The sequence below is a fragment of the Coregonus clupeaformis genome, chromosome 15 (assembly GCF_020615455.1).
Source record: "Coregonus clupeaformis isolate EN_2021a chromosome 15, ASM2061545v1, whole genome shotgun sequence".
In the NCBI taxonomy this organism is placed as follows: domain Eukaryota; kingdom Metazoa; phylum Chordata; class Actinopteri; order Salmoniformes; family Salmonidae; genus Coregonus; species Coregonus clupeaformis.
This window is the reverse complement of record NC_059206.1, coordinates 46804643-46832543: the sequence shown is the minus strand read 5'-3', so window position 1 is coordinate 46832543 and position 27901 is coordinate 46804643. Positions and strand designations below refer to the sequence as shown.

Below are 27901 nucleotides of genomic sequence, written 5' to 3'. Positions count from 1 at the left end.
CAAGAGAAGGTGAAGGTGATAGATAAATAAGTCAAGTACTCTACTCTACTATGTCCCACTACTCACTGATATTGGGTCAAGCCTTTGGAAGCCTGTCAAATGATTGACATGCTGTTATATAAATGACCAATTAATCACTGAGTGTGAATTCTTTCATGATTTTGATGCTCACAGTAGCATCTTATTCATCTCTATGGGATCGAAATATTACCTTTAAAAAAAAAAAAGAAATCTTCCACATCACAAAAATATATTTTTTAATATCACTCCTATAAACTATAAACAATATGATACACCACTATAAAACAATATTAACACACCAAGCTAAATAAAAGTAATCTTCACACAATAAATACACTGCAGCAACATATTACAAAGAGAGGAGATTAAGAGGCATCATCAATAAATCATCCATCTCCTCCTGAAGTGCATCAGCTTTCTCATTCAGCAGCATCTGAAACAGACACCACAGGAGGACAATGATCAAATAGGGTACAACTTCTGCAAATGTTTGTCACATCTCAATCCAATTTTCTATAACCCTTTTTTGTATTCACTCTATATGGATTTAGGAAGGAAACAACAGCACAATTGTACGTATATTGTCATACTTTTGCAGAAGCAACAATCTGATTGGCTTGCTTCTTGAAGAGGTTCTCCACAGTCTTGGCGAGAACGTTTGGGTCAGCGTTGGCCAGATGAGCCAGAGTCTTATATCCAGCATTGTATAGCTGCTTGGCTCTTCCCTGTCAAAAGCAGATCGAAGGGTTACAAGCATGCAAAAAGCATCTGGAACAATGCAGGAAAACTTTGGCTAGGACAATAGCTCTTATGACTGGATACCAAGATGTGGATATGTTTTCTTTGGACCTTTTGTTGCCAGGTAAGTAGGACATTATCAGGATGCTATAATGCCAATAAAATGAATTGAGATTTTTTAAAGTCTGACCTCCATGACTCCTGCTACCTCCATGAGAGGGATGAGCTCTGCCTGGACACAGTAGGTCAGCCTGCGGGTAAGCTCGGTCAGGAGAGCTTTGAAGGGCCAGAACTCCTCCAGCTCCTGATAACGCAGAGAGAGGGCACAGTGAGATCATTGGGGTCAAAAGAGAAAGCAAAATAACATAGAAATTAGGAGCTATTCTCAGTAGTGGGCGGCAGGTAGTCTAGCGGTTAAGAGCGTTGGGCCAGTAACCGAGCTGGTTCGAATCCCCGAGCCAACTAGGTGAAAAAAATCTGTCGATGCACCCTTGAACAAGGCACTTAACCCTGTAAATTGCTCTGGATTAGAGCGTCTGCTAAATGACAAAAATGGAGGACTGAAGTTAAAGCTCTTGTAACACTGCTAAGAGACTAGGATGTGGCTCTGTTTGGACGGAACCTTATAATATATGACATCTATGCTGGTAGCTACCTCGGTGAAGTGCAACACGCAGGAGCAGAAGACTGAGGAGGAGCTGAGTAGTGTCTGGATGAAGCCCCGGCTGAGCTGGAACCTGTCGGCCACGCTCCACAGGTCAGTCTCCTTCAGCAGGGACAGCAGCACCAGGGCCAGGTACAGCCGGCTCACCACCACCTGGTCCACATTCTGGGGGAACAGAGCAGAGGGGAAGGACCATAGAAGTAGAATGATTCCTACTTCTTTGGTAAAGACAGTAGACATAGTACAACAGAATTGGCTCGTTACAGTTATTACATGAATGATCAGTTGTAGAGAGCAGATTTGAATTCACACCACAAGAGATTTAGGGTTCATTATCTTCATTACTTAAATTAGTTAAGTCTGCCTTCATATAGGGGTTAAGAGAAAAAAGCTACAAAAACATAAGAGGATTAATCTAGAGATTAATTTAATAATGGTTTTAAGCCAACGTACTCAAGTATAAGCCCTCATAATACCCCAAGCCAATGATAATCTCTCAACCTAGGGAACTGTGAAAATATGACACTATTGATTTAACAGTATTTAAATCATGCCATGCTTCCTCAATATTCTTACCTTCTTGACATTCTGTCCAGCAGCCTTTCTAGCAACGAAACTCTCAGGCACACCAACTGCTGCACACATCTTTTGCTCCACAGCTGATAACATTGTGAACTGAAATTGATAAGCAAAACAAACTCTTACACAATAATTGCTGTACTAAATACTGCGGAAGACAAACTATTGCACAAAACAATATTATATACGAAATGTATTTCATTATTAGATATTTTCATAAATGCATAAAAACTCAATTGTTATTCGAGGTATTTTACCTACCAATCTACATGTAATTAATGTAGACAACCAAGAAGTACATCAGGCCTGGGCTCTAACCTGTCTGAAGTAGACCATCCAATCAGGCTTGCACTGGGAGACCATGTCATAGGGTGTGACCAGGTAGACCAGGTGGAGGAAACTATTCAGCATCAGGCTCTCCAGGCCTTTAGACAGGTCTCTATACAGGACATCACAGTAGGTCAGATCCACTGAGCCTGGGGAGGAGAGGGCAGATAATGCTACAGTGTTTAGTGTGATTCATAGAAGAAAAAAAACATCTCTGTAACAGGATTTAAATTGATTGCTATGAACAATTTCCTTGTATGGGAATAGAAATGGAATTAACACCAGTTCTGGCGAGTTTGAGAGTAGTTCACCTTTGTAAGTAGCTCTTCCTAGCTTGGTGACCTGCAGAGTCCCACCCTGTGGCTCTGTGGAAACGGTGACGAGGCCTTTCTCTTTCAGCAGCTCAACACACTCCTGTGTCACCTCCCACAGGCTCCTCTCCAAGCACACCTGTTTCACCTGGACCGAGAGCAACGTGCCACTCATGAAGTCCCTGACCTGCTCTAAGCTGTTCGTGATCTGAAGTTAGACAATAGAAAACAGTCAAAAACAGTATCATCAATTCATTCATTAAGACCAAGTTATTTGCTAAAAAGAGACATTTAAAAAGGGAACTGGATTTTTCTATAATTCACTTATGGATATTTTTAAGAAGTACATTTAATCCAATGATGGATAGGATGAGACTCAGGACACCCTTTCCGTTATTCAGCATTAAATTGCTTTTACAGATCTCCATTGGTGCGCATACAAGCTTTTTGACCTGAAAATACAAAAAGGTGGACAGGAGCAATGCATTAGATGAGTCAGCTATAAATGTCAGAACGTGTAAACATAAGGATGTCATTCCATAGTACTACATGCATAGGTTTACTATTGTTATGGTTGTAGCTGTTATTTACCAAGACTTTGTCTTTGTCCTGTAGAATGAGGATACTCTCTCCATGAGTGTCTATCCCGGCCCGTCCAGCCCTCCCCACCATCTGCTTGTACTGGCTCCTCTTCAGGAAGTCTGCCGCCACATACGGAGAACGCAGAATCACCCTGGTTCAAACACACAATGAGGGATCCAATTAGGTCTACAATAACTGTCACGATCTAACACAGAGATGCAACTTCTGTTATGACATGTCTCGTGAAAAAAGCTGATCCTTGTAGCCTTAGTAGCAGTAAAGTAATCGGACAGGTTATGCTTCCTTGCTTTGACTTGCCTCCGAGCAGGTAGGTTGATCCCTGCAGCCAGCGTAGAGGTGCAGGTGAGGAGACAGAGAACCCCAGCAGAGTAGGCCTCCTCCACCAGCTTCCTCTCTTCACTGGTCAACCCACTGTGGTGGTAAGCCAGGCCATACGGCACCGTCTTCTTGAGCACCGGACACAGGGAGCCGTTCCCACTGCTCCTCAGCTCACCCAGCAACACAGCCTTCTCTGCCTGCTTGCGCTGGATAAAGTCCCTGGAGAATTCAAGAAGAAGTGGCATGTTGGATCGATCACAATCCACACAATCACAACCACTGGACAGGCTGACCATAATTTGGAATACAGAGTAGAGAAATATAAAGATGTCCTCTTACTCTTTCAGGTACTTGCAGATCATCCCAGCCACGTTCTCACAGTTCTTCTTGGTGGGACAGAAGACAAGGCACGACTGGCTTGGAATGACCTCAGTCACCAAGGCAACAATATGATCCTGATCGACCTTCTGCATTGCACTGGAGTACTGGAAAACAGACGGATTAGTCAGGTGCTAAGACTTCAAATTCAATGGGTGTCAGCCTTCAAAAGCTGACTGCCTGGCACTGGAGTCCAGTATGTCTTTAAATATACAATTGATGGCTCTTCAAATCAAATGGATGATTATACCTTAAAGTTCAGCAGCCGAGAGAACCTGAAGCACTCCTCCTCCTTGGGGTCCACCTCGTATATGCTGTCCTTCAGTTTCACATACTCCTTCAGCTCGACCTGAAACAGAAACACCATGACTATCAGTGGCCAACCATCACAGAGACAATGGAGTACACAACACGCAGTCTAGCTTCTATTGGTTTTAACTAAGCTTTCAAAGAATACGTTGGGTGATTTTCATTACATTTACATTTACATTTTAGTCATTTAGCAGACGCTCTTATCCAGAGCGACTTACAGTTGTACGTGGACTCTCACAAACAAGGAGGCATACCACAGAGGATAAAATAGCATTGCGTAGATCAAGTCTGTGGTTAGGAAATATCATACCGGTCTGAAGTCATTAGTGTAGTTATCTGCCTTCAGAAACTTCTGTATATCTTGGACATTGCCCAGAGTAGCACTCATTCCAATGATCTGAGTTGACTCTGTGTAAAGAAGAAAATCAGTTTTCCACACATTTTCAAAACATCGTCATTCACCATGAATATAATGAGGGTAAGAATAGCAGTCACACTTACTACTGATATAGAGCACTTTGGCTAGAGTCATCTCAATGATAGCTCCTCTGCTACCATCACCCAACATATGGAGCTAATAAGGAGATTGCGAAATAATTGGATACTACAGTACAGTATAATTGATTGCATCAAATACACAAGGCATCAGAGGATACATTTTTTGTGTCAAGTTTGTGACTATTCTATGTTTTGTAATGATAATGTCTCAGATGTTAATGTAATAAGATATTTGCATACCTCATCCACAACCACCAGCCCCACATTGTCCAGTCTTTTGGCCTCTATGAGGGAGTTTACCAGGCTGTGTGCCTTCTCTATAGTGGCGATGTACAAGGACCTCTTGCCCCTTCTCTTCACTGGAGGGAACCTGCCTTTACTGCCAGCATATTCCTCCACCATGAAGTCCAGCTCCAGGCCAAAACTGGCCAACCCTCGAACCTGGGAATGCATGCAAAATACAGTGCACAGATTTGCCATTGACAAATGTTTAATTATAATCCCTTTGTACAGTTGGATGAAAGGGGAATTATAGACATTTCATAAATAAAACATAATGACCACAATACCTTCTCCTGCACTAGAGATATGTAGGGTAGGATGAAAAGGGCATCCCTCTTTCTGCACAGAAGCTCTTTGACGATAAGAATCTCAGCCACCAGAGTCTTCCCACCACTGGTGGGCAGAGAGTAGATGAGGTTTCTCCTCTGCTGAACTGAGTCCAGGTTTAGACAAGTTTTCTGCCATTCTGAAATATAAGAGAGCATTGTTATTGATGATACTCTGGAATATGAAGCAGGGCAAGAGCTCAAATTACTCACACTTAGCAAGACAACCAGACACTTTGAAAACATAGCCAAGATAAAGTTGATGCAGAACTATAGTGAGGACATGCAATTAGACAGGGAAAAGGAATAGAAAGCTATTCACCATATAAATCTTTGATTCCTTTGAGATTGCATATCAGCTCCTTAACTTTGGTGGGAAGACCAAAGAAAGGCCCAAGGTCTGTTGTCTCCATGGAGACAGATTCCATAGCCTGCATGGCAACGTTGATCTCCTCTGTAACTACGGCCTCCTTCTGCACTGCAGTCCGGGAGAAACTAGAAGGAGCTGCTGCATTAGCCATCATAGCTCTTTTCAGATGATCTGACACACTCTTCTTTGCCTTGGGGGCGATATGCCTCTCATTTCTATCTTCAGTGCTGACAGACTTTTCAGGATGTCTCATAGGCGTGGAGGTTTTGTCCTCATCTGTACAGCAGTTCCTGTCTGCTGTTTGGAGGTCTTGTAGAAAGGCGAGTTGTGAGCTTGGCACGTCTATGAAAGCATCATCCGTTAAGCCCTCCAGGATTGATTCTGTCATTGAGTCATCACATGATTGTTTCGGACAGTTGTCGGTTGAAGACTTCAGTGAGGTGAAGTCAGGTTTGTCACACAGCAGAACCACAGGGCATCTGCTGGTTGCATGGTCAATGTCATGCTGTCTCATGTTCTGCTCCACTCTATCGAGCTTTGCCAGGAAAGAGCTGTCGCCTACAATGCTGTCATAGCCCCCAAAAAAGTCCTCAGTGTCACTGCAATACTGCAAAAAAGCAACATTGAGAAACAGTAAATGCACTTGTAACTCACTCAATATCATGTTGATTACAGTAACATCATCAGACCACATAAAGTGTATAATGCACCATTGTGATATTAGTTTGCTACCCACCTCACTAAACTTTGCATCCATGGATTCGTCCATAGCTGCTCTTGGAAGCTCTATCTGTCCTGTGTTGTCAGGACATTGTCGTCCAGAAGCATTGGTTATTTTCTTTACGGGCGTGAGATGACTTCTTAGACTATCCCTGGACCTCTTCCTCGAGGACTGTCGTTTTACTTTGATTTCGGCACTCATTGTAAAACCTGACTCTGTCTGACACCTCACGAACGTTAGCCTAAGCAAACTCTAGTAGCATACCAGCCATGTTGGCATGCTAGCAAGCTACTAGTTAAGTAACGTTAGTAAATCCAATACAATCATGTTGGCTGACAGGGTGAGCTCCCCAATTAATTTTTTAGTAAGTCAACTTGGCTGACTGAGTGAGTTGGCAAGCTATCTTGAAAAAAATAAGATAGCTAACGTTAAAACGTTGGCTAAGTTAACGCCAAATGTTAAGTGAGCAAACTCAACCGTCTTTCGTTAGCTGAAAGTAGCTACATTGACTAGACATGGTTAAAACTTGGCTTACTACCAAACCGTATTGAACAACCTAGACAAAAAAAATATAAAATAGAGAAGACATTTTGAAGAGTAACTAACTGGCTACATACAGTACAGAGACTATCATTATGAATTTGTAAACATGAGTCTAACGTATTAGCCAATCAGAGACGAGCAAAGATAGTAACTTTAAATTGAGTCCGGTGGAGTACGGAACATTTTCCCGACATTGAACTTTTTTCCGATCTATTGATACAATCAGTCCATATGTGCCGTACTGTATTTGAATATTATATTCATTATATTATATTAAAGTATTAGATTTGTTATGTGGAAATTTAACAAACTATCACTTCGAAAATCCGTTCATTTTGGGAGGAACTTTTGATCAGATCATGGGCCAACGTTTCAAATTGAACATAGGAAATTACGTCAAATAACATCCGGTTCTTTCCTTCGCAGGTCAAAAATGCTCGCTGTCCGAAGCTTTCGATCTGTACAATTTAAATTTTCACAGCTTGGAGGCACACGTAAGAATGCTGTTCTATGTTTTGGATTAATCATATTGCTAGTGATAAAAGCATGATCATACGGACGTTTATAATCACTAAGATAACCTATTAGCTAACGTTAGTTAACCTCTAGCTATGCCATCCATCATTGACTAGCCAGCCACATCATGTGTCTTAAACTCGTTATCTGTCTATCTAGCTGGCCAGAGTAACCTCTATATTATGATGTAAGTTAATGTCTTCTTTAATTTTTATCACAGAACAATGTCTCAGAAGTCTGTCAGGCTCGTCTAATGTAGTCCAGAAGAACGATGACATGGTAAGCAATTTAAAGCCACTGTCTGCAGATGGAACGTTACTAACGTTAGGTAGTTACTAGCTACCCTTCAAAGAGTGCACTAAGTAAAACGTTATCAATGGACTAAATGGATCCAGGATTACGTTTTTAAATGCAAATATAACTTTATTTATATGTACCTTTAGTGCTCATGGATAGCTCTCGAGAACGGTATACCCAGCCTTTAGAGTTCACTCCATCCCACATACAAAACAGCTGGATCAATGAACTACAAATACTGACGCTCTGCTATAACGTTTAGGAACGTTAATAATCCTTGCGATGTGGTTTGGAAGTGAACTTGCACATCAACGAGAAATAATCTTTCACTTACGAAATATACACTTACTGTAGGCAGTTTCGCCCAGTTGCACCCTGCAGAATTTTCAATAACACTGGGCAAACCGATGTATGAAACTTCCTCACAGGTTAAGCTCCCCAGCAATGACTATATGGAAGCAACAAGTGACATTCCACCACGTCAAGATAATTATTATTTTTTTAACTTGATTTGAAGCTATATGTCATTTGACTACAAAGTCTATGACTATGATAACTACATTTGTTATGTGGATTCACATAAATGTAAATCTCCCCAGCCTTTACAGATGGAGAATCCATACAAACAACCACAGAAGGGCTGCGTTCTCTGTAACATCACAGTGGACTTCAAGAATGTTCAGGTCTGTCATTAGACTACTGTACTAAGTACTGTGATGAGCAAATATACAATGTTTATTTATAATAGGCTTCATTTTTCTCCAAACTTCTTTCCAATAGCTGCTGTCACAGTTTATATCCCCACACACAGGAAGAATTTACGGCAGGCACATAACAGGTGAGAGCTTGGTCAGGAAGAAAAGGTGAAAATTTACACATTATCAGAGGCTGTCGTGTCAAGGTGTTTATTCTTTCCCAGGTCTATGTGGTAAGAAACAGAGGGAGATCTCCAAAGCCATAAAGAAAGCTCATTCGATGGGTATGTCCTCAAATAGCTAATTTTATTATTGACTGGACACTCCAAACCAACTCATTACATCAGAATCCCATTCTGAATGATGTTTTTGCACTACATTTGAAACAAAATTCCACAGCAAAAAGATGCAGATATGGATTTATGGGACAGTGGAATTATTTTTCAAAAACTGAGAGCAGAGACATCATTCAGAATGGGATTCTGATGCAATAAGAGTTGGTTTGGAGTGTTTTCCAACATACATTCGACACATTTTCATAATGCATTGTAGTCAATGGCAAGTGATGAAACAGCAAAATGTGCCAAACTATTTTATCTGTAATTAAACAAAATATTAAACAAAAAAAAGTTGTGGGATCAACTACAAGTGCAGAGATTGAATAACGCCACATGAAAAAATGTGTGAACTATATGATCAAATAATCTTCAGCAGTGTTCAACCTCGAGGTTGCTCTGTAATAGTTTCTCTTTAGAAACTTCAATGCACCATCTATCACTACTGACTAGAGGATTTGTAATAACATTGTGTGCTACAGACTTTGTCTATGGCTCAAAATGACCATGTTTTGATCATCCAGTCCTTCCTATAATAAATACTGGTAATATTTCCCTCCACAGGATTCATGTCTGTAACCCACAAGGACCCACATTTTATGAAAGATCCAAACATCTGTGACATCCGGCACTTGGAGTAACTGTGTCCACCTGTGTTGTGGAACTAGTCTAGCATAGATACTGTAATTGTGTATTAAAACATTTCTGAATGTGAAAGATTGCTTGTTAGTCTCGTCTTTGAGCTGTCATGCTTGGGTTGAGTCATGAGACCAATAATCGTACACATGTGAAAATAATTTAATGCAATTATGTACAAGTTCAATTACAGCTTGAACTATATATATATATATATATCACTCTTTTAATTTCAAGGACTTGGACAGTTCTTAAAAAATTTAACATTTTACCCCCAAAATAAGCAAATTGAAGGCATCCCTAAAAATATAAAGTTTTCAGTAATTGAGAGGGGACCGATATAGAGGAACATCACAGATGTTCCTATACTCCATACACTAACCTACTTTTTATGCAAAGTAATCACTCGAGTGGTACATTGTTGTCTTCCGAAGACCGGGGAGTTAGACGTCTAAATTATTTCAGTTTTGATTGGCTGGTATCAAATCCTCCTCGGTTTCTGACCCACTGACTGACAATGAAGACCCCTCAGTCTCCTCCAGCATGCGTTTCCTCCTCTTGGGCGCTTCGGATGATTCACAAAGGGGATGTTTTCTCCAGGACGTCGCTCCGCCTCTACCAAGCCTCCCCTTCCTGGCTTTGGGGACTGTATGAGTCAGGATCAAAGGCAGTGTCGTGGTGATGTCTATGCCATGGTCAGTGTTACAGCAGAACTCGGGCACGGGGAACCCCTGGAAGGTTAGAGCCTGTGTTTGGAGGAGAGCTGCCCCAGGGAACAGTGTCTTAATGGCCTCACAGAGCAGTACATTCTCCTGAGACTGGGCTGGAGTGGAGTCTCCATCTGCTGAGTTGGGGAACACAAAAGTAAGTAAAACATGCTTAACACACTCAATAGTAAGAGTACATTTCAGAAATCAAGAACAGCCGAAGGTCACGTCATACTTTCTTTCTGCTCTTGTTTCCTCTCACTGACAGTCCTCCTTAGAGACGAAACATCTTCAAGCAGCTCCTCGACCAATCGCTCACTCTCCTCCACTTTCTTACATGCCGTCTGAAGAGAAAAACCGAAATCCCAGGTGACGCCAGACGTTTACCAATGGTTGTCCATAGTCATTTGTACGTTTTTCATTGATCTTTTCTATCCATTCAACTTACCTTCAGTTCAACCTGCAAGGAGTTGTTCATTTCATTAATCTCATCCACCTCCTGCAGGGATCCATCTAAGGAGAAGAATCTAGATCTACACAGAACAAAAGAGAAAAGTGGAAGACTACTCATACAGGTACCACTCACTCACCACCTTCCGGAGACACTTGGAACCCCACTTCCTTTAAGGAATACCTGGGATAGGATAAAGTAATCCTTCTACCCCCTTACCCCCCAAAAAAAAAAAAAAAAAACATTGTAAAGTGGTTATCCCACTGGCTATAAGGTGAATGCACCAATTTGTAAGTCGCTCTGGATAAGAGCGTCTGCTAAATGACGTAAATGTACCAGACAAACACACTCAGACTATATTTTTCAAAGTCAATAGTAACCAATGCCAAGGGTCAGCAAAGCTAGTACCTGTGTTTCCAAACAGCACGGTTGTAGTTGACTGATGAACAAGATGCAGACAGTCTCCAGTAGTCCTGCTGTTCCAACAAACCCAGGTTGCTGACCAGGACAGGAACGCTGCGGTACTGACTACTCAGACAGAGCAACACAGAGAGAGTTCAGACCTTAAAACATACAATCACTCACTAAAGATCCCATGGCAAAACACTAACAGTTTAATTAAAAACCGTGTGAAGGACATCACAATGTGAATGTACTGACCTGCAATGTGATCTGTAGACTGCATACTCCAGTTTGTGAGTGGAGCCTGATGATGTGACTTCACTGGGTGTCAGGAGCAGAAAGATCAGCTCGTGATTGGAGAGTGCTCTCTTCAGGTTCTCATGGACTACCTGCTCTCTGAAGGTAATTTGTTGATCTGTGTTTCTCCGCTGTTTATACCAACCAATCACATTCTCCTGGATAGGAAAGTCAAATAAAGTTGAAGTTGATAGTTGCCCTGGTAGCAGCATAGACAGAGAGCTCCTGTACATTTGTACATTTAGTTATTTTTTCATTGTTTTCAGACCTAACGTTTTAGTTTTTGATGACAATTACATTTTATTGCATTTCTGGTGGTTTTGAGCCATGGATTTGCACATTGACTGACAGGCAAACTTTTTTTTGTTGCTTGGCTAGTAAGCTGGCTAATGTTTTTTAGAAAAATGTACCTGGACACGTACAATGCCTTAGGAAAGTATTCAGACCCCTTGACTTTTTCCACATTTTGTTACATTACATCCTTATTCTAAAATTGATTTAAATTATAGACAATACCCCATAATGACAAAGTTGAAACAGGCTTTTAGAAATTTGTGCAAATTCATTAAACATAAACAGATACCTTTTTTACATAAGTATTCAGACCCTTTACTATGAGACTCAAAATTGAGCTCAGGTGCATCCTGTTTCCATTGATCATCCTTGAGATGTTTCTGCAACTTGATTGGAGTCCACCTGTGGTAAATTCAATTGATTGGACATGATTTGGGAAGGCACACACCTGTCTATATAAGGTCCCACAGTTGACAGTGCATGTCAGAGCAAAAACCAAGCCATGAGGTCGAGGGAATTGTCCGTAGAGCTCCGAGACAGGATTGTGTAAAGGCACAGATATGGGGAAGGGTAGCAAAAAATGTCTGCAGCATTGAAGGCCCCAAGAACACAGTGGCCTCCATCATTCTTAAATGGAAGAAGTTTGGAACCGCCAAGACTCTTCCTAGAGCTGGCCGCCAGGCCAAACTGAGCAATCAGGGGAGAAGGGCCTTGGTCAGGGAGGTGACCAAGAACCCGATGGTCACTCTGACAGAGCTCTAGAGTTCCTCTGTGGAGATGGGAGAACCTTCAAGAAGGACAACCATCTCTGCAGCACTCCACCAGTCAGGCCGTTGTGGTAGAGTGGCCAGACGGAAGCCACTCCTCAGTAAAAGGCACATGACAGCCCGCTTGGAGTTTGCCAAAAGGCACCTAAAGACTCTCAGACTATGAGAAACAAGATTCTCTGGTCTGATGAAACCAAGATTGAAATCTTTACCCTTAATGCCAAGCGTCATGTCTGGAGGAAACCTGGCACCATCCCTACGGTGAAGCATGGTGGTGGCAGCATCATGCTGTGGGGATGTTTTTCAGCGGGAGGGACTGGGAGACTAGGCAGGATCGAGGCAAAGATGAACGGAGCAAAGTACAGAGAGATCCTTGATGAAAGCCTGCTCCAGAGTGCTCAGGACCTCAGACTGGGGCGAAGGTTCACCTTCCAACAGGACAACCACCCTAAGCACACAGCCAAGACAACGCAGGAGTGGCTTCGGGACAATTCTCTGAATGTCGTTGAGTGGCCCAGCGAGAGCCCAGACTTGAACCCGATCTAACATCTCTGGAGAGACCTAAAAATAGCTGTGCAGCAACGCTCTCCATCCAACCTGACAGAGCTTGAGAGGACCTGCAGAGAGGAATGGGAGAAACTCCCCAAATACAGGTGTGCCAAGCTTGTAGCGTCATACCCAAGAAGACTCGAGGCTGTAATCGCTGCCAAAGGTGCTTCAACAAAGTACTGAGTAAAGGGTCTGAATACTTATGTAAATGTAATATTTCAGATTTTTTTTAAACAAATTTGCAAACATTTCTAAACTTGTTTTTGCTTTGTCATTATGGGCTATTGTGTGTAGATTAATGATTTTTTATTTTTTTTAAATCAATTTTAGAATAAGGCTATAATGTAACAAAGTGGAAAAAGTCAAGGGGTCTGAATACTTTCCGAATGCACTGTACCAGCTTTTTTTTATTTCAACTGGCTGCCAGTTCCTGATATTTTGAGATCATGTGAGGAGTCGCTTGAGATGGAGGAATACATTTACATTTTAGTCATTTAGCAGACGCTCTTATCCAGAGCGACTTACAGTTAGTGAGTGCATACATTTTCATACTGGCCCCCCGTGGGAAACGAACCCACAACCCTGGCGTTGCAAGCGCCATGCTCTACCAACTGAGCTACAGGGAATACAGTGCTGAGGCAGAGGGCTTGTAGAGAGGACAACGGCTACTATTCTGAACTGTGTGTAGTGAGCTTTCTGGTGCCCAGAGCTGCTGAGGCATCACCCAAGTGGGTGCTACACTACACAGAGTGGAAGAAAATAAGTCCAGTGGCTATAAGAGTCAGTCTGGTTTGTTCCCTGACTTGCCCTCTACAAGATCATCAGCAGACTCCACCACCAACATCATCTACCATCTTCTGACCAGCTCCCTCTACTCAAGCCATGAACTGACCCTCTACATCTGCAGAGGATGCAGCATTCAAAGACTTGGCCTCTATTGGTTGACCTGACCTGCCATGTTATATTGCTTGTTTGTTTGTGAGTTCGTTTTTTTTTATTTTGAAGCGCTTTGAGATTTCTATTATTGAAAGCGCTATAGAAGTTGAATACATTATTATTAAATAGAAAGAGGCTGAATAAAAGTGTGCTTTGTTGGCTATCAAACAAGATAGGAAAGAAATGCAAACATCCCTGGACTCAGTTGAAATATCACTATTTGTGACAGCAATATTACCAAGGTGTCCTATTCCACTTACCTCCTTATTGTTGGATAAAAGGTACCTTACTTCATCCTGGTTCACCTCCCCTATTCTATTATAGAAGCTTGGATGCAGGGAGAAAAATACTATTATTGGAAGTGACATGCTGCTAGCAGAAATGGTCCATATAGTGTTGAAATACACACACAGCTGAATCACAATTTTAAGAAACCTTTCACCTCTGCAGTTTACCTATTGAGCTTGCGACAGGATATATGTTTCTGAATGTCTGGAACAGAAACCACGGTGAGATAAGTCAGTTCACACTGTAGCCAAGATGACATTCTGATGATTCAAGTGCACAGCTGATGACTCACTTATTGTATGCTCAAACTGTATGTTGTCGATTTGAGAATCAGTGATGTTGCTTCTCGCTTCAGCTTTGCTCTCCCCAAGAATGAGACCTTCCTGTAAAATGTAATGAGGCACATACATGTGTAAGGTTAGTTAAATATAATAAACAATCTCTGGCATAATCAGCATCTGAGTAAGTAGGCTATGTGGTCAGACCTATCTGTCTGTTGTGGCGTTAGCCAGCTAGCTAGTTAGCTAACGATATAACGTTAGCTAGTTAGTTGCCCATATTTTCTGTAGACGCACCTGATTAATAGGTGTGCAGTTAATCTTTGATATTTTTCCAATCATTAATTATATCATTAGTTATCTAGCTAACTACCTACCACATCAGAATCACTGTTAAAGTGCTGAAACATCAATGAACCAAGAACAAATCCGGAGATGCGAACAGAGGAGTTTGAGTCCGCCATGTTTGCTGTTGTCAACGAAGACAACATGTAAAGTGTTCGATTGCGTAAAAACAGCGCATATCCTCTGCAATGGCACGCGCATGCACTATTGCTGCGCAGCTGAATGTGCACGAGATGTGAACTTCTTTCAATAAACTTGCCAGTGGGGGAGGGGGTTTATTTGTACTGCAGAACTTTGCGTACGGTCTTGTGCCTGACTATACTAGCTACCGCTACAGGAGGTCCAGAAGAATGGAAAACTCCCTAATACAACGAAGAGGTCTTCAGGTTTGCTATTTCTCTTGATACATTTTGAAACGTTTCATGTTCTGCAGTCAAACTCGGATATGGTAGGCTCAATAATGTAGTAAACTATTTCAAGTGGTTCTTTCTCGGCTTGGCTGTACTAGGCGGTGTTGATATCCTGTTTCAGAACCATGTTTACATAGGGCCAAGTTATACTTTTCCGAAAATGGGCTGATAAACATATGCATTCAATGTAGTCTCCTTTATATAACCAGAATGCAATGCTCATTTGAAGTGAGTAGCTATTTGTTGTGTCTGTTCTGCAGTTAACTTGACCCTAATGTGCCATACCAGTGGATGACAGATCTGTGTGAGGGAGGGATGGAGGACCTGTGGAGTATAGCGGTTGTGTTGCTGCAGGTGTGGTTCTCCGTGATGATAGGGCTCATCATGATACCTGCCATGTTTGGCCTCTCCCTGGGGGTCACTTCTGTCTACATTCAGATCCTGGTTAAGATACTGGAGGTAACTGTACGAAAATGTATGAAAAAATGTATGCACTCACTACTGTAAGTCACTATCGATAACAGCGTCTGCTAAATGACTAAAATGTAAACTGTGCTGGAAATTCTGGAAGAGCTCAAATTCTGGAATTCCAGAATAGCTGACTATTATTTTATTCCAAAAAAATTATATTCAAACATAGCCCTAAATAGCATCTAATAGCGAATTATGTTATTCTGTTTACATAAAGGAATATTATTTGATGGAAAACAGATGATTTATGTTAATCTATTAATCTGATACAATTCAGGCTACTGTAGGCTATATTCACTATTATTATGTAGGATTTTGTGCTCTGTATATTGTATTCATGTTGCTCCCTGACCCCTTAGAGAAGACAGACATAGTTAATGTTCAAAGCGTGGCACACAAGGGCAGTTAGGCAATTAAAAGACAGTATGTAGAAAGCAATGTGTGAGAGGTCAACTGAGAATAACTGTTGTCTGGGCAGTGGGCCACCCTGCGGATCGAGAGAGGACACAGGGAACGACCCACTCTGCCAGTGCCTGCAACTCTACCCTTTGGTGAGTGACTTTACACTCATTACCCATCAGTGAGTTCATACTGAGGTTTGGACTGGTCTGGAGCAGAGTATGTGAGCGGAGCTGGAGAGGAACGTGGCCAATTTGACTGGAGCGCGGAGCGAGATTCCCAAAGGCTGGAGCGTCGGCCTTCTCGGCCTCTCCAATTTCGCTCCAGTAGAGCTCACTTCACGAGCTCAGGACATGCCTGGCCCAGCATGCATTTGTAGGCTACTTGTGTGCTCCTATACCCCTTGCTTTAGCTACTGTCATGGAGTTTGCTAAATATTTTCATAAAGAAACTGATAAAACACACAGGTGCAAAAGGTGAGGAGGACCAATATCAAGAGAGGGAGTGTGGTGATGTAGTGTCCACAACTAAAGAATCATTGTGGAATCTGAAAATACACATATCCCGAACGCATTATGGTGTACTTACTACATGCACATGCTAAAAGAAAGGAACGAGGTGGGTAGCTAAGTGTGTCATTGTAGCAAAGTATTTCTAAACAAAAAATCAGATATCTGAAAAGTTTTGTTCATTTTGTTCATTGGCCGTAATTGATTTTGGCAAAATAGGCCTGGCATATTCCCACCTTCAAGGAGCTTTCCATTTTGATTGGGTTATTTTGCCTAAAAACCTTTAGGCCTACCTATAGAAAAAAACAACTAAAAACAACTCTGCATCTCGGCCCAGCCTGGCAAGAGTAGCCCGAAGGGTGTTTAGCATCCCCAGTGGCTCTGCAAGCACGGAGAGGGTATTCTCCGATGCTGGCCTGTTCTCCAGGCACCATCGCATGACAGACTCTGTCCGAACTCGTATTTCAAAAAATGAATTCAAAGGCACTCACTGAGCCTAATAAGTCATTTTTCGTTTAATTTGTATTTAATTCTAAGTAAGTCACAGTCTATATGCGCAATTTGTAATGATTTAATACAATAAAATGTTGTTTAAATACTGAGCCCTTTATGTCCCTACCAGCCTAGTGTCGCACTCGCAAATGCTTCATAATGTACACTGCTCAAAAAAAAAGGGAACACTAAAATAACACATCCTAGATCTGAATGAATGAAATAATCTTATGAAATACTTTTTTCTTTACATAGTTGAATGTGCTGACAACAAAATCACACCAAAATTATCAATGGAAATCAAATGTATCAACCCATGGAGGTCTGGATTTGGAGTCACCCTCAAAATTAAAGTGGAAAACCACACTACAGGCTGATCCAACTTTGATGTAATGTCCTTAAAACAAGTCAAAATGCTCAGTAGTGTGTGTGTGTGTGGCCTCCACGTGCCTGTATGACCTCCCTACAATGCCTGGGCATGCTCCTGATGAGGTGGCAGATGGTCTCCTGAGGGATCTCCTCCCAGACCTGGACTAAAGCATCCGCCAACTCCTGGACAGTCTGTGGTGTAACGTGGCGTTGGTGGATGGAGCGAGACATGATGTCCCAGATGTGCTCAATTGGATTCAGATCTGGGGAACGGGCGGGCCAGTCCATAGCATCAATGCCTTCCTCTTGCAGGAACTGCTGACACACTCCAGCCACATGAGGTCTAGCATTGTCTTGCATTAGGAGGAACCCAGGGCCAACCGCACCAGCATATGGTCTCACAAGGGGTCTGAGGATCTCATCTCGGTACCTAATGGCAGTCAGGCTACCTCTGGCGAGCACATGGAGGGTTGTGCGGCCCCCCAAAGAAATGCCACCCCACACCATGACTGACCCACCGCCAAACTGGTCATGCTGGAGGATGTTGTAGGCAGCAGAACGTTCTCCACGGCGTGTCCAGACTCTGTCACGTCTGTCACATGTGCTCAGTGTGAACCTGCTTTCATCTGTGAAGAGCACAGGGCGCCAGTGGCGAATTTGCCAATCTTGGTGTTCTCTGGCAAATGCCAAACGTCCTGCACGGTGTTGGGCTATAAGCACAACCCCCACCTGTGGACGTCGGGCCCTCATACCACCCTCATGGAGTCTGTTTCTGACCATTTGAGCAGACACATGCACATTTGTGGCCTGCTGGAGGTCATTTTGCAGGGCTCAGGCAGTGCTCCTCCTGCTCCTCCTTGCACAAAGGCGGAGGTAGCAGTCCTGCTGCTGGGTTGTTGCCCTCCTACGGCCTCCTCCACGTCTCCTGATGTACTGGCCTGTCTCCTGGTAGCGCCTCCATGCTCTGGACACTACGCTGACAGACACAGCAAACCTTCTTGCCACAGCTCGCATTGATGTGCCATCCTGGATGAGCTGCACTACCTGAGCCACTTGTGTGGGTTGTAGACTCCGTCTCATGCTACCACTAGAGTGAAAGCACCGCCAGCATTCAAAAGTGACCAAAACATCAGCCAGGAAGCATAGGAACTGAGAAGTGGTCTGTGGTCACCACCTGCAAAACCAGTCCTTTATTGGGGGTGTCTTGCTAATTGCCTATAATTTCCACCTGTTGTCTATTCCATTTGCACAACAGCATGTGAAATGTATTGTCAATCAGTGTTGCTTCCTAAGTGGACAGTTTGATTTCACAGAAGTGTGATTGACTTGGAGTTACATTGTGTTGTTTAAGTGTTCCCTTTATTTTTTTGAGCAGTGTATTTCTTTGTAGGCTATAGCCTTGAAGTAGTTGAAATAATATAGCCTAAATAATTCATTTTCGTTCCTTCTTATGCTCCCTGTCTGGCTCCTGACCTATTTAGAGTGTTTATATGCTGTTTAATACGACATATAGCCTATTTGAAATAAATGATACATTCACCTTTTCATGTTTATCAAAATACTTTTGGTTTTGGTTTCAATATTTCAAAACCAAATGGTAGGTCCAGGTAGTCACAAAAAGTAGGTGGGGTTGGTTAAATTGTGATTCTAATGAATGGAGTATAGCTCCACATTGACATGATTGGTTGACAGTAGGTGGGGGCGGGAGGTCCTGTATAAACACAAACTCACTTCCTTGACAACTTCCATCTCAACAGCTCTACTCAACAACTCTGCAAGAAGTATGTATGCCCTGACTTCTGCAGAGGCCGTATCAGCGTAAATGCTCCCCGGCCAATGCAGACGACGGATTGACCATGCAGCGCCTTTAACACCTCTGATGATGGGTCTACAGTGCATTCAGAAAGTATTCAGACCCCTTGACTTTTCTCACATTTTGTTACGTTACAGCCTTATTCTAAAATGGAATTAACTACTTTTTTTCCTCATCAATCTACACACAATACCCCATAATGACAAAGCGAAAACAGGTTTTTAGAAATAGTTGCAAATGTATTAAAAATAAAAAAACAGAAATACCTTATTACATAAGTGTTCAGACCCTTTGCTATGAGACTCGAAATTGAGCTCAGGTGCATTCTGTTTCCATTGATCATCCTTGAGATGTTTCTACAACTTGATTGGAGTCCACCTGTGGTAAATGAAATTGATTGGACATGATTTGGAAAGGCACACACCTGTCTATACAAGGTCCCACAGTTGACAGTGCATGTCAGAGCAAAAACCAAGCCAGGAGGTCGAAGGAATTGTCCGGAGAGCTCCGAGACAGGATTGTGTCGAGGCACAGATATGGGGAAGGGTACCAAAAAATGTCTGCAGCATTGAAGGTCCCCAAGAACACAGTGGCCTCCATCATTCTTAAATGGAAGAAGTTTGGAACCACCAAGACTCTTCCTAGAGGTGGCTGCCAGGCCAAACTGAGCAATCGGGGGAGAAGGGCCTTGGTCAGGGAGGTGAACAAGAACCCGATGGTCACACTGACAGAGCTCCAGAATTCCTCTGTAGAGATGGGAGAACCTTCCAGAAGGACAACCATCTCTGCAGCACTCCACCAATCAGGCCTTTACGATAGAGTTGCCAGACGGAAGCCACTCCTCCGTAAAAGGCACATGACAGCCCGCTTGGAGTTTGCCAAAAGGCACCTAAAGGACTCTCAGACAATGAGAAACAAGATTCTCTGGGCTGATGAAACCAAGATTGAACTCTTTGCCCTGAATGCCAAGCGTCACGTCTGGAGGAAACCTGACACCATCCCTACGGTGAAGCATGGTGATGGCAGCATCGTGCTGTGGGGATGTTTTTCAGTGGCAGGGACTGGGAGACTAGTCAGGATCGAGGGAAAGATTAACGCAGCAAAGTACAGAGAGATCCTTGATGAAAACCTGCTCCAGAACGCTCAGGACCTCAGACTGGGCGAAGGTTCACCTTCCAACAGGACAATGACCCTAAGCACACAGCCAAGACAACGCAGGAGTGGCTTCGGGACAAGTCTCTGAATGTCCTTGAGTGGCCTAACCAGAGCCCGGACTTGAACCCGATCGAACATCTCTGGAGAGACCTGAAAAAACAAATGATAGTCCCACTAAGCCCAAACCAGATGGGATTGTGTATCGCTGCAGAATGCTGTGGTAGCCATGCTGGTTAAGTGTGCCTTGAATTCTAAATAAATCACAGACAGTGTAACCAGCAAAGTCCCCACACACCCTAACACCACCACCTCCATGCTTTACGGTGGGAACTACACATGCGGAGATCATCCGTTCACCCACACCGCGTCTCACAAAGACACGCCGGTTGGAACCAAAAATCTCCAATTTGGACTCCAGACCAAAGGACACATTTCCACCGGTCTAATGTCCATTGCTCGTGTTTCTTCGCCTAAGCAGGCCTCTTCTTATTGGTGTCCTTTAGTAGTGGTTTCTTTGCAACAATTCAACCATGAAGGCCTGATTCACACAGTCCCCTCTGAATGTTGAGATGTGTCTGTGACTTGAACTCTGTGAAGCATTTATTTGGGCTGCAATTTCTGAGGCTGGTAACTCTAATGAACTTATCCTCTGCAGCAGAGGTAACTCTGGGTTTTCCATTCCTGTGGTGGTCCTCATGAGAGCCAGTTTCATCATAGCGCTTGATGTTTTTTGCGACTGCACTTGAAGAAACTTTCTAAGTTCCGTATTGACTGACCTTCATGTCTTAAAGTAATGATGGACTGTCGTTACTCTTTGCTTATTTGAGCTGTTCTTTCCATAAAATGGAGTTGGTATTTTACCAAGTAGGGCTTTCTTCTGATACCCCCCTACCTTGTCACAACACAACTGATTGGCTCAAACGCATTAAGAAGGAAATAAATTCCACAAATTAACTTTTAAGAAGGCACACCTGTTCATTGAAATGCTTTCCAGGTGACTACCTCATGAAGCTGTTTGAGAGAATACCAACAGTGTGCAAAGCTGTCATCAAGGCAAAGGGTGGCTATTTGAAGAATGTCAAATATAAAATATGTTTTGATTTGTTTAACACTTTTTTGGTTACTACATGATTCCATATGTGTTTTTTCATAGTTTTGATGTCTTCACTATTATTCTACAATGTATAAAATACTAAAAATAAAGAAAAACCCTTGAATGAGTAGGTGTGTCCAAACTTTTGACTGGTACTGTATGTAAACGTGATATTGAAGTTTTTTATATTTTATACGTTTGCACAAATTTCTAAAAACCTGTTTTTGATTTGTCATTATGGGGTATTGTGTGTAGATTGATGAGGGGAAAAAACTATTTAATCAAGTTTAGAGTAAGGCTGTAACGTAACAAAATGTGGAAAAATCAAGGGGTCTGAATACTTTCCGAATGCACTGTAAGCTACAACAAATGCAAATATGAAAAAAATCGGAGTTTTACGTGTTTTTAGGTAATTGACAAAGGTTTATAAATGTATAAAATAGTTTGACAACCCTGTTTTGTAAGCTTTTCAATTAAATCACTCAACTGTTTATCTTTTCTGGTGATGAAGACTTGGTATAGAGGGGTATGCAAATGGGTCAACTTTGAGAACCTTTTATCTCCTGGATGTGTTGGCATTCAGGTCCAAAAAGACTTTCTGACCACTTCTTCCATGGGCAAACATGTATGGAAAGTTTTGTTTAAATCAAAAGGGATTCTGTCAAAAAGTGATTGAATTTAAATGGATTTACCGAAAGGCATGTGGAGTTATTGGTTCTGCTTAGGGTTGCAAAGGGAGGGTATATTACTGGAAACGTTAGAAATTTACCAGTAAACTACCAGAATTTTGGTATCTTTGAAGGATTTTATGTAATCTATCACAAGATATCTAGTGGCCCTTTTGGGTACTTCAGATTTTCACAGGTGACTGTAGTTACCTCTGGCCCTCTGTGTGGCCTTATCACATGTAAAATATATGACATAATTCAATAAGATGAAAAAATTGAATGACAAACCTGTAAAACATTATCCTAAATATAAACCATCAACATAGTGAATACCAGTGGTGTTTAGTACGAGGATTTCAGCATGATATTGTCAGCATGATATTGTTGATTAGATGCTTTTTTTATTAATTTGGCTATTTTCTCTTTAACTAATGGTCTATCTACTAGAAACTCATGGACATATATGGACATGGATATAAAACATTTATACTATGAATCCATTTTTTAAAAGTTATTCAAGTATAAATTACCAAAGTTACAATAGATTGACATAGATTTTCTGTTAATTACCCAAATTACCCAAGATTCTGGCAACTTTCGTAAATTACCGGTAGCTTTGCAACCCTAGTTCTGCTCTTAGAACATAGTGTTCTGTAGTATGAGGGATTGAATTCAGCTCGGTCTGGAAGGAGTATACCCTGCATATGTGACTGTGTGTCAGTGTGGGGGCTTGTGATTGGTCAGCTCAGCACCTGTGGCTGATGTGTGGGTGCAGATTGGAGCAGCCCTGTCCCACTCTGATGATGCAATAGAGGATTACATAACAGGCAGAAAACTAACTCTCTGTGTGTAGTCTAACCTTTGACCCATATGCTGTGAAATACTGGGTGCCCCCTTCATCTGCTCTTTCTGGAAATATACTGTACAACGTTTGAAAGACGTTACTTCACCATCCTCTGCAAACTTTATGATACCATTTGCCCTATATTGTGTTAAGTACTTATACTTATTGGACATGTATATCACATGCTATTTTACATCTGCATTGAAGATTCCAATAGATCGGTTTTGTGACAGGACTTTTTGTGGTGTCTATAAATTGTTTATCTAGAATCCTAATGTTGTTGAATTAACACACAATCATCTGTTGGTCACAAACATTGGTATTCTAAATCAGACGTGACAGGAAACTTCAAAAAGTACAGAGGCTTTTATTTTATTTTATGAAACACAGGAAGGACAAGTCACCACCATGATGTTTTAGCAAATCATTTAGCAAAGATTACAAAATCCACCATGTTTGCTCCTTTCGTCTATAACCCATTGTCTGTGAACATAATACTTAAGCTTGTATTACTGTATAATCATGGCACAAGGTAAATGTTTTACTAAAGCTGGGCAAAACACAGTGCTGCTGAGTATGAAGAAAAGGAATGGGAACTCTGTGCTCTGTGCTCTCAGTGGTATCTGGTACTGACAGGCCTAGTACTGACCGGCTATGCCACAACAGTCCTCCATTCCATTCCTCATCAGCTTTACCCTCTCTGGGTGTCACGTTCGTTTAAGGACGGGTCAGACCAAGGCGCAGCGTGAAAGGCATACATGTTTATTTACCGAATAAACACACGACAAAACAACAAACAAACTAAACGTGAAGTCCTACGGCTAAACACAAGCCTACACCGGAACAAGATCCCACAACTACCTAGTGCCAATAGGCTGCCTAAGTATGATCCCCAATCAGAGACAACGAGCGACAGCTGCCTCTGATTGGGAACCACACCGGCCAACATAGAAATACACATACTAGATAACACACCTAGAATATACACAACATAGAATATACACACCCTGACTCAACATATAAGAGTCCCCTGAGTCAGGGCGTGACACTGGGATATCATAGATAGATATGTACTTTAATCAGTAGGTACATTTAGTTCCTCTTACTATCCTTGCCCTTCCTTACGCCTCTCTATTTTATGTCCAAAATCGCTAGGTAGTGACTAAACCCACAGGTATAACGTACTGTAAACCACTCAGTTAATAATCTCTGTTGTCTCCTCTTCTTTGGCCAGGACTCATCCAGAGGGAGGGGGGCTCCATGGAACAGGAGATGGGGGAGCTGCGTCGGTATCGTACCCAGTCTATATCGAGAGGCGAGTTTGCACTGAGCGACTCATTCTACTTCTACATAAAGGGCCTGGAGAGCATCGTGGACGACCAGGTGACTCAGCGCTTCTCCTCTGAGGAGCTGGTCTCCTGGAACCTTTTGACCCGCACCAACCACAACTTCCACTTCATCAGCCTGCGACTCACCATCATCTGGGGCCTGGGCGTGATCATACGTTACTGTGTCCTTTTCCCTCTCAGGTGGGTCTGACCTGCCCTTTTTGACCTCTTCTCCAGTCCTGCCAGTGTCCTGCCATTTCAGTTCAGTTCAATGAAGTTTATGTCAACCGATCATGTACTCAATTTGATGTGATCCATAGTAGAATGGTATACGTTTTCGTTTATATAGGCTACTCATTTTCAACATGTGATTCCTTCTTCCTTGCAGGATAACCCTGGCAATCATTGGGTTGACCTGGCTGGTGATTGGGACAACTTTGGTGGGGTTTCTACCTAACAAGAGGTAATAACGATGTAGTCTACATCTACTGATGTTGTAGAACTTTCATAAATTGTGGTAATAGGAAGATTTGAATGTTCCTATCTCTCAACCAGCTAACTAGCTTGAGAGTTGGTATATGGCTCGAGAAAATAGAATGTCCCCGGCTATTACCTTACATTGCTCTTGTGTTCTAGAGTGAAGAACTGGCTCAGTGAGTTAGTCCATCTGATGTGCTACAGGATCTGTGCCAGAGGTCTCTCTGCTACCATTCAATACCACAACAAGTTAGTATCCAGACAAACTACTTAGAAATACATTTAGGAAGTCATGTTAGGATCAACATTTTCAATGTCATGAGGTCATTGAAATAAATGCTTATTTTTTACAGAGAGAATAAACCACAAAAAGGAGGAATATGCGTAGCAAACCACACCTCGCCTATTGACATTGTCATTTTGGCCAATGATGGATGCTACGCTATGGTGGGTAACATAAACATTGGTTAACATATCACTGATATTTGAGATCTCATCCATCACTTTTGGTTGTTAGCAGGCTAGAGTTGTCATGCTCTCTGTGTCTGGTATTATTCTCAGGTGGGTCAAAGTCACGGTGGGCTGATGGGGGTCATCCAGAGGTCAATGGTGAGGTCCTGCCCCCACGTTTGGTTCGAGAGGTCGGAGATGAGAGACCGAAATGCTGTTACCAGTAGGTGAGACAGCAAGTAAATGGGAAAAGACAGCAGGAGATGCATTTAGTGTATTTTTCATCTATACATTTACTCAGTTGTCTTCTGAAAAGTAGTCCCGTGTAGCTCAGTTGGTAGAGCATGGCGTTGTGGGTTCATTTCCCACGGGGGACCAGTATGAAAAAAAGTGTAAGTCGCTCTGGATAAGAGCGTCTGCTAAAAGACTAAAATGTAAAAGTAAATGAATCACATGCCAATGTTGATGGTGCATATATTGATTGTATGATGATATACAGTACATTGCCATTACAGCCACTCAATCATCCTATCTGCTATATATTATTTTCATCATGATTAGTGTTGTCCTGGTTATTGATCTGCCCCCATCCATCCTCTCCCAGATTGAGGGCTCATGTTGCAGCTAAAACCAATCTACCCATCTTGATCTTCCCAGAGGGTAAGTCTCTATACTTTGACTGTCTGGTCCATTTTCTGCTGCAGTCTGGATGGAAGTTGTGATTGAGGTCAATTCCATTTCAATTCAGTCAATGCATGAAGTAAACTCAATTCCAATTTTCCTCATTACTTTTCGATGAGGGATTTCAGTTTACTTCCTGAATTGACTGAGTTGAATTGAAATAGAGCCTAACACTGCTGGAAGCTGTGGTTGTGGTGGTCTCATGACCTTTCTATCCCCTCTTACAGGAACCTGCATCAACAACACATCGGTCATGATGTTCAAGAAGGGAAGCTTTGAGATTGGAGGGACGATATACCCAGTCGCAATCAAGGTACTGGCTGCAATCTGAATGTCGGAAAGCCCCTTGTGTTCTCTAACCCCTGCTCCTCCATCAAGCAGCATGTCACCGAACACTTATTATATGAAGACATCATAAAGTTGTCACCATATTGGCCTTGTTACGTGTTGACTTTGTCAGCCATTGTTTGATATCACCGCCTTTTGATTCATATTAGTTAAGATCTCCTCCCTTCTGTCCTTCCCTGTTAGTATGACCCTCGTTTTGGTGATGCCTTCTGGAACAGTGCCAAGTACAACATGGTGAACTACCTGCTGAGAATGATGACCAGCTGGGCCATCGTGGTCAACGTGTGGTACCTGCCCCCCATGACCAGACGGGTAGGTTGTCACACTGTGTATGCTTTATTACTGCTACTTCCTCCCATGACCAACAGGTTGGACCTTATGTAGTATTTTTTTCACAAACCCTTATAAAGTGCACACGTCTCCTACCCCCATGGCCATAGACATACATAAGACCCCTTGAAGACCTCTCTATATGTTTACTAATCATATCCCTCTTCATTGCCACTTTGGATAGGAAAAGGAAGATGCTGCCCAGTTTGCCAACAGAGTGAAGTCTGCTATCGCACATCAGGGAGGGCTATTGGACATGTCGTGGTAAGGAAACGTTCAGTAAACTTGCTTGAATCTCACTAAAGATCCTTTTTAAAACATGCCATACTATCGTAATAGAGTTCTGGAATCAGAAGAAAATGTGTTGTGAACCATACTATTCCACAATAATGGGTTGTAGGTCATTGTCAGCACTGTTTGGTGATCTGCAGTCTCCTCTATGTCTCTCTCTCTGCAGGGATGGGAGTTTGAAGAGAGCCAAGGTGAAAGAAGAATTTAAAGAGCAGCAACAGAAGATGTACAGCAGTATGGTTGTGGGAAAGAAAGGTAGAAACTCATAAGAGCCTCACACAGAGAGCACTAGGAGACAATGCCATTGGAATTAACACTGTGGACAAAGTATTTTACATACTACAATGCATATGGACTGGATTTTTTCCAAATCAATGGCATTTGTTATATTCATCATAATTGTGTTGTGAACATAGCATAGATTGATATCTGAATCTGATACACAACATACATCAGCTTTTAATGCATGAAATGCCTTATTTTAAAGACTGCAATGACATATTTTATAGAGACATAAACATTTCAAACTTTACTGCAAGTAGTACTAGTCTGTATGGTATAAAATGATCTCTGATAATGTTACAGTAATGCTACGTTTTCTGATGCCACTCTAACTAAACTCACCATAATCTAAGAATGTGTTTCCATTGACCCAGAGTTTGTACTAGTATTAGTATTACTTTTACTTTGTACAGTTTTTCCCTCTTATGTTACATTATGCTGCCTACAATACAACCCCTAACCCCCTATAAACAATATATACATTAATGTTTGGATGTGCTTTGATCAAAGTCTGATTTATTTATTCTAAGACTGTGGGTTTATTGTTGCTTAAAATCTTAAGTGTTATGAAATCTACATTTTAGCCAAGTCCTGAAAACCACTTCCCCAGGCCTAACCCTCAAGCATTTATGTAGATCTGAAAGGATTAGATGAATAGGTGTAATGGAACGCCTATAGAGGCTAGTTAGAGGTTGTCTGTCTGGAGC

The 27901-nt window shown here is 42.1% G+C and overlaps 4 protein-coding genes across 8 annotated transcripts; 2 read left to right on the top strand and 2 right to left on the bottom strand.

Annotated features, from left to right (window-relative positions):
- Nucleotides 1–233: 233 nt before the first annotated feature.
- Nucleotides 234–7102, bottom strand: helq (helicase, POLQ like). Its single transcript, XM_041897854.2, has 18 exons — nt 6464–7102; nt 5680–6334; nt 5319–5497; nt 4990–5190; nt 4753–4825; nt 4562–4659; nt 4190–4288; nt 3901–4046; nt 3541–3780; nt 3232–3373; nt 2988–3092; nt 2641–2848; nt 2321–2478; nt 2000–2098; nt 1415–1588; nt 950–1063; nt 612–746; nt 234–454 (listed from the first exon to the last, which is right to left on the bottom strand). The coding sequence occupies exons 1-18, from the start codon at nt 6647–6649 to the stop codon at nt 371–373; spliced, it is 3096 nt and encodes a 1031-aa protein (XP_041753788.1). The 5' UTR covers nt 6650–7102; the 3' UTR covers nt 234–370.
- Nucleotides 7103–7385: 283 nt separating this feature from the next.
- mrps18c (mitochondrial ribosomal protein S18C) lies at nt 7386–9551 on the top strand. Its single transcript, XM_041897853.1, has 6 exons — nt 7386–7485; nt 7728–7786; nt 8404–8487; nt 8585–8642; nt 8724–8783; nt 9399–9551. Exons 1-6 carry the CDS (start codon nt 7425–7427, stop codon nt 9473–9475), a joined length of 399 nt encoding a protein of 132 aa, XP_041753787.1. The 5' UTR covers nt 7386–7424; the 3' UTR covers nt 9476–9551.
- Nucleotides 9552–9616: 65 nt separating this feature from the next.
- LOC121582203 (BRCA1-A complex subunit Abraxas 1) lies at nt 9617–14944 on the bottom strand. 2 transcript variants are annotated; one of them, XM_041897851.2, is made up of 9 exons: nt 14817–14944; nt 14454–14544; nt 14329–14365; nt 14134–14200; nt 11289–11485; nt 11037–11156; nt 10626–10710; nt 10413–10521; nt 9617–10314 (listed from the first exon to the last, which is right to left on the bottom strand). In XM_041897851.2, the coding sequence occupies exons 1-9, from the start codon at nt 14928–14930 to the stop codon at nt 9932–9934; spliced, it is 1203 nt and encodes a 400-aa protein (XP_041753785.1). In that variant the 5' UTR covers nt 14931–14944; the 3' UTR covers nt 9617–9931. The 2 variants fall into 2 exon arrangements, with proteins under 2 accessions (XP_041753785.1, XP_041753786.1); XM_041897852.2 differs by having other exon boundaries at nt 9617–10311.
- Nucleotides 14945–15038: 94 nt separating this feature from the next.
- gpat3 (glycerol-3-phosphate acyltransferase 3) lies at nt 15039–27680 on the top strand. 4 transcript variants are annotated; one of them, XM_041897847.1, is made up of 13 exons: nt 15039–15170; nt 15483–15653; nt 16144–16216; nt 24242–24536; nt 24724–24798; nt 24972–25061; nt 25166–25259; nt 25374–25489; nt 25867–25922; nt 26171–26256; nt 26475–26603; nt 26806–26885; nt 27079–27680. In XM_041897847.1, the coding sequence occupies exons 1-13, from the start codon at nt 15135–15137 to the stop codon at nt 27179–27181; spliced, it is 1404 nt and encodes a 467-aa protein (XP_041753781.1). In that variant the 5' UTR covers nt 15039–15134; the 3' UTR covers nt 27182–27680. The 4 variants fall into 4 exon arrangements, with proteins under 4 accessions (XP_041753781.1, XP_041753782.1, XP_041753784.1 ...); XM_041897848.1 differs by having other exon boundaries at nt 15072–15170; nt 15455–15653; XM_041897850.2 differs by lacking the exons at nt 15483–15653; nt 16144–16216 and having other exon boundaries at nt 15148–15170.
- Nucleotides 27681–27901: the final 221 nt, after the last annotated feature.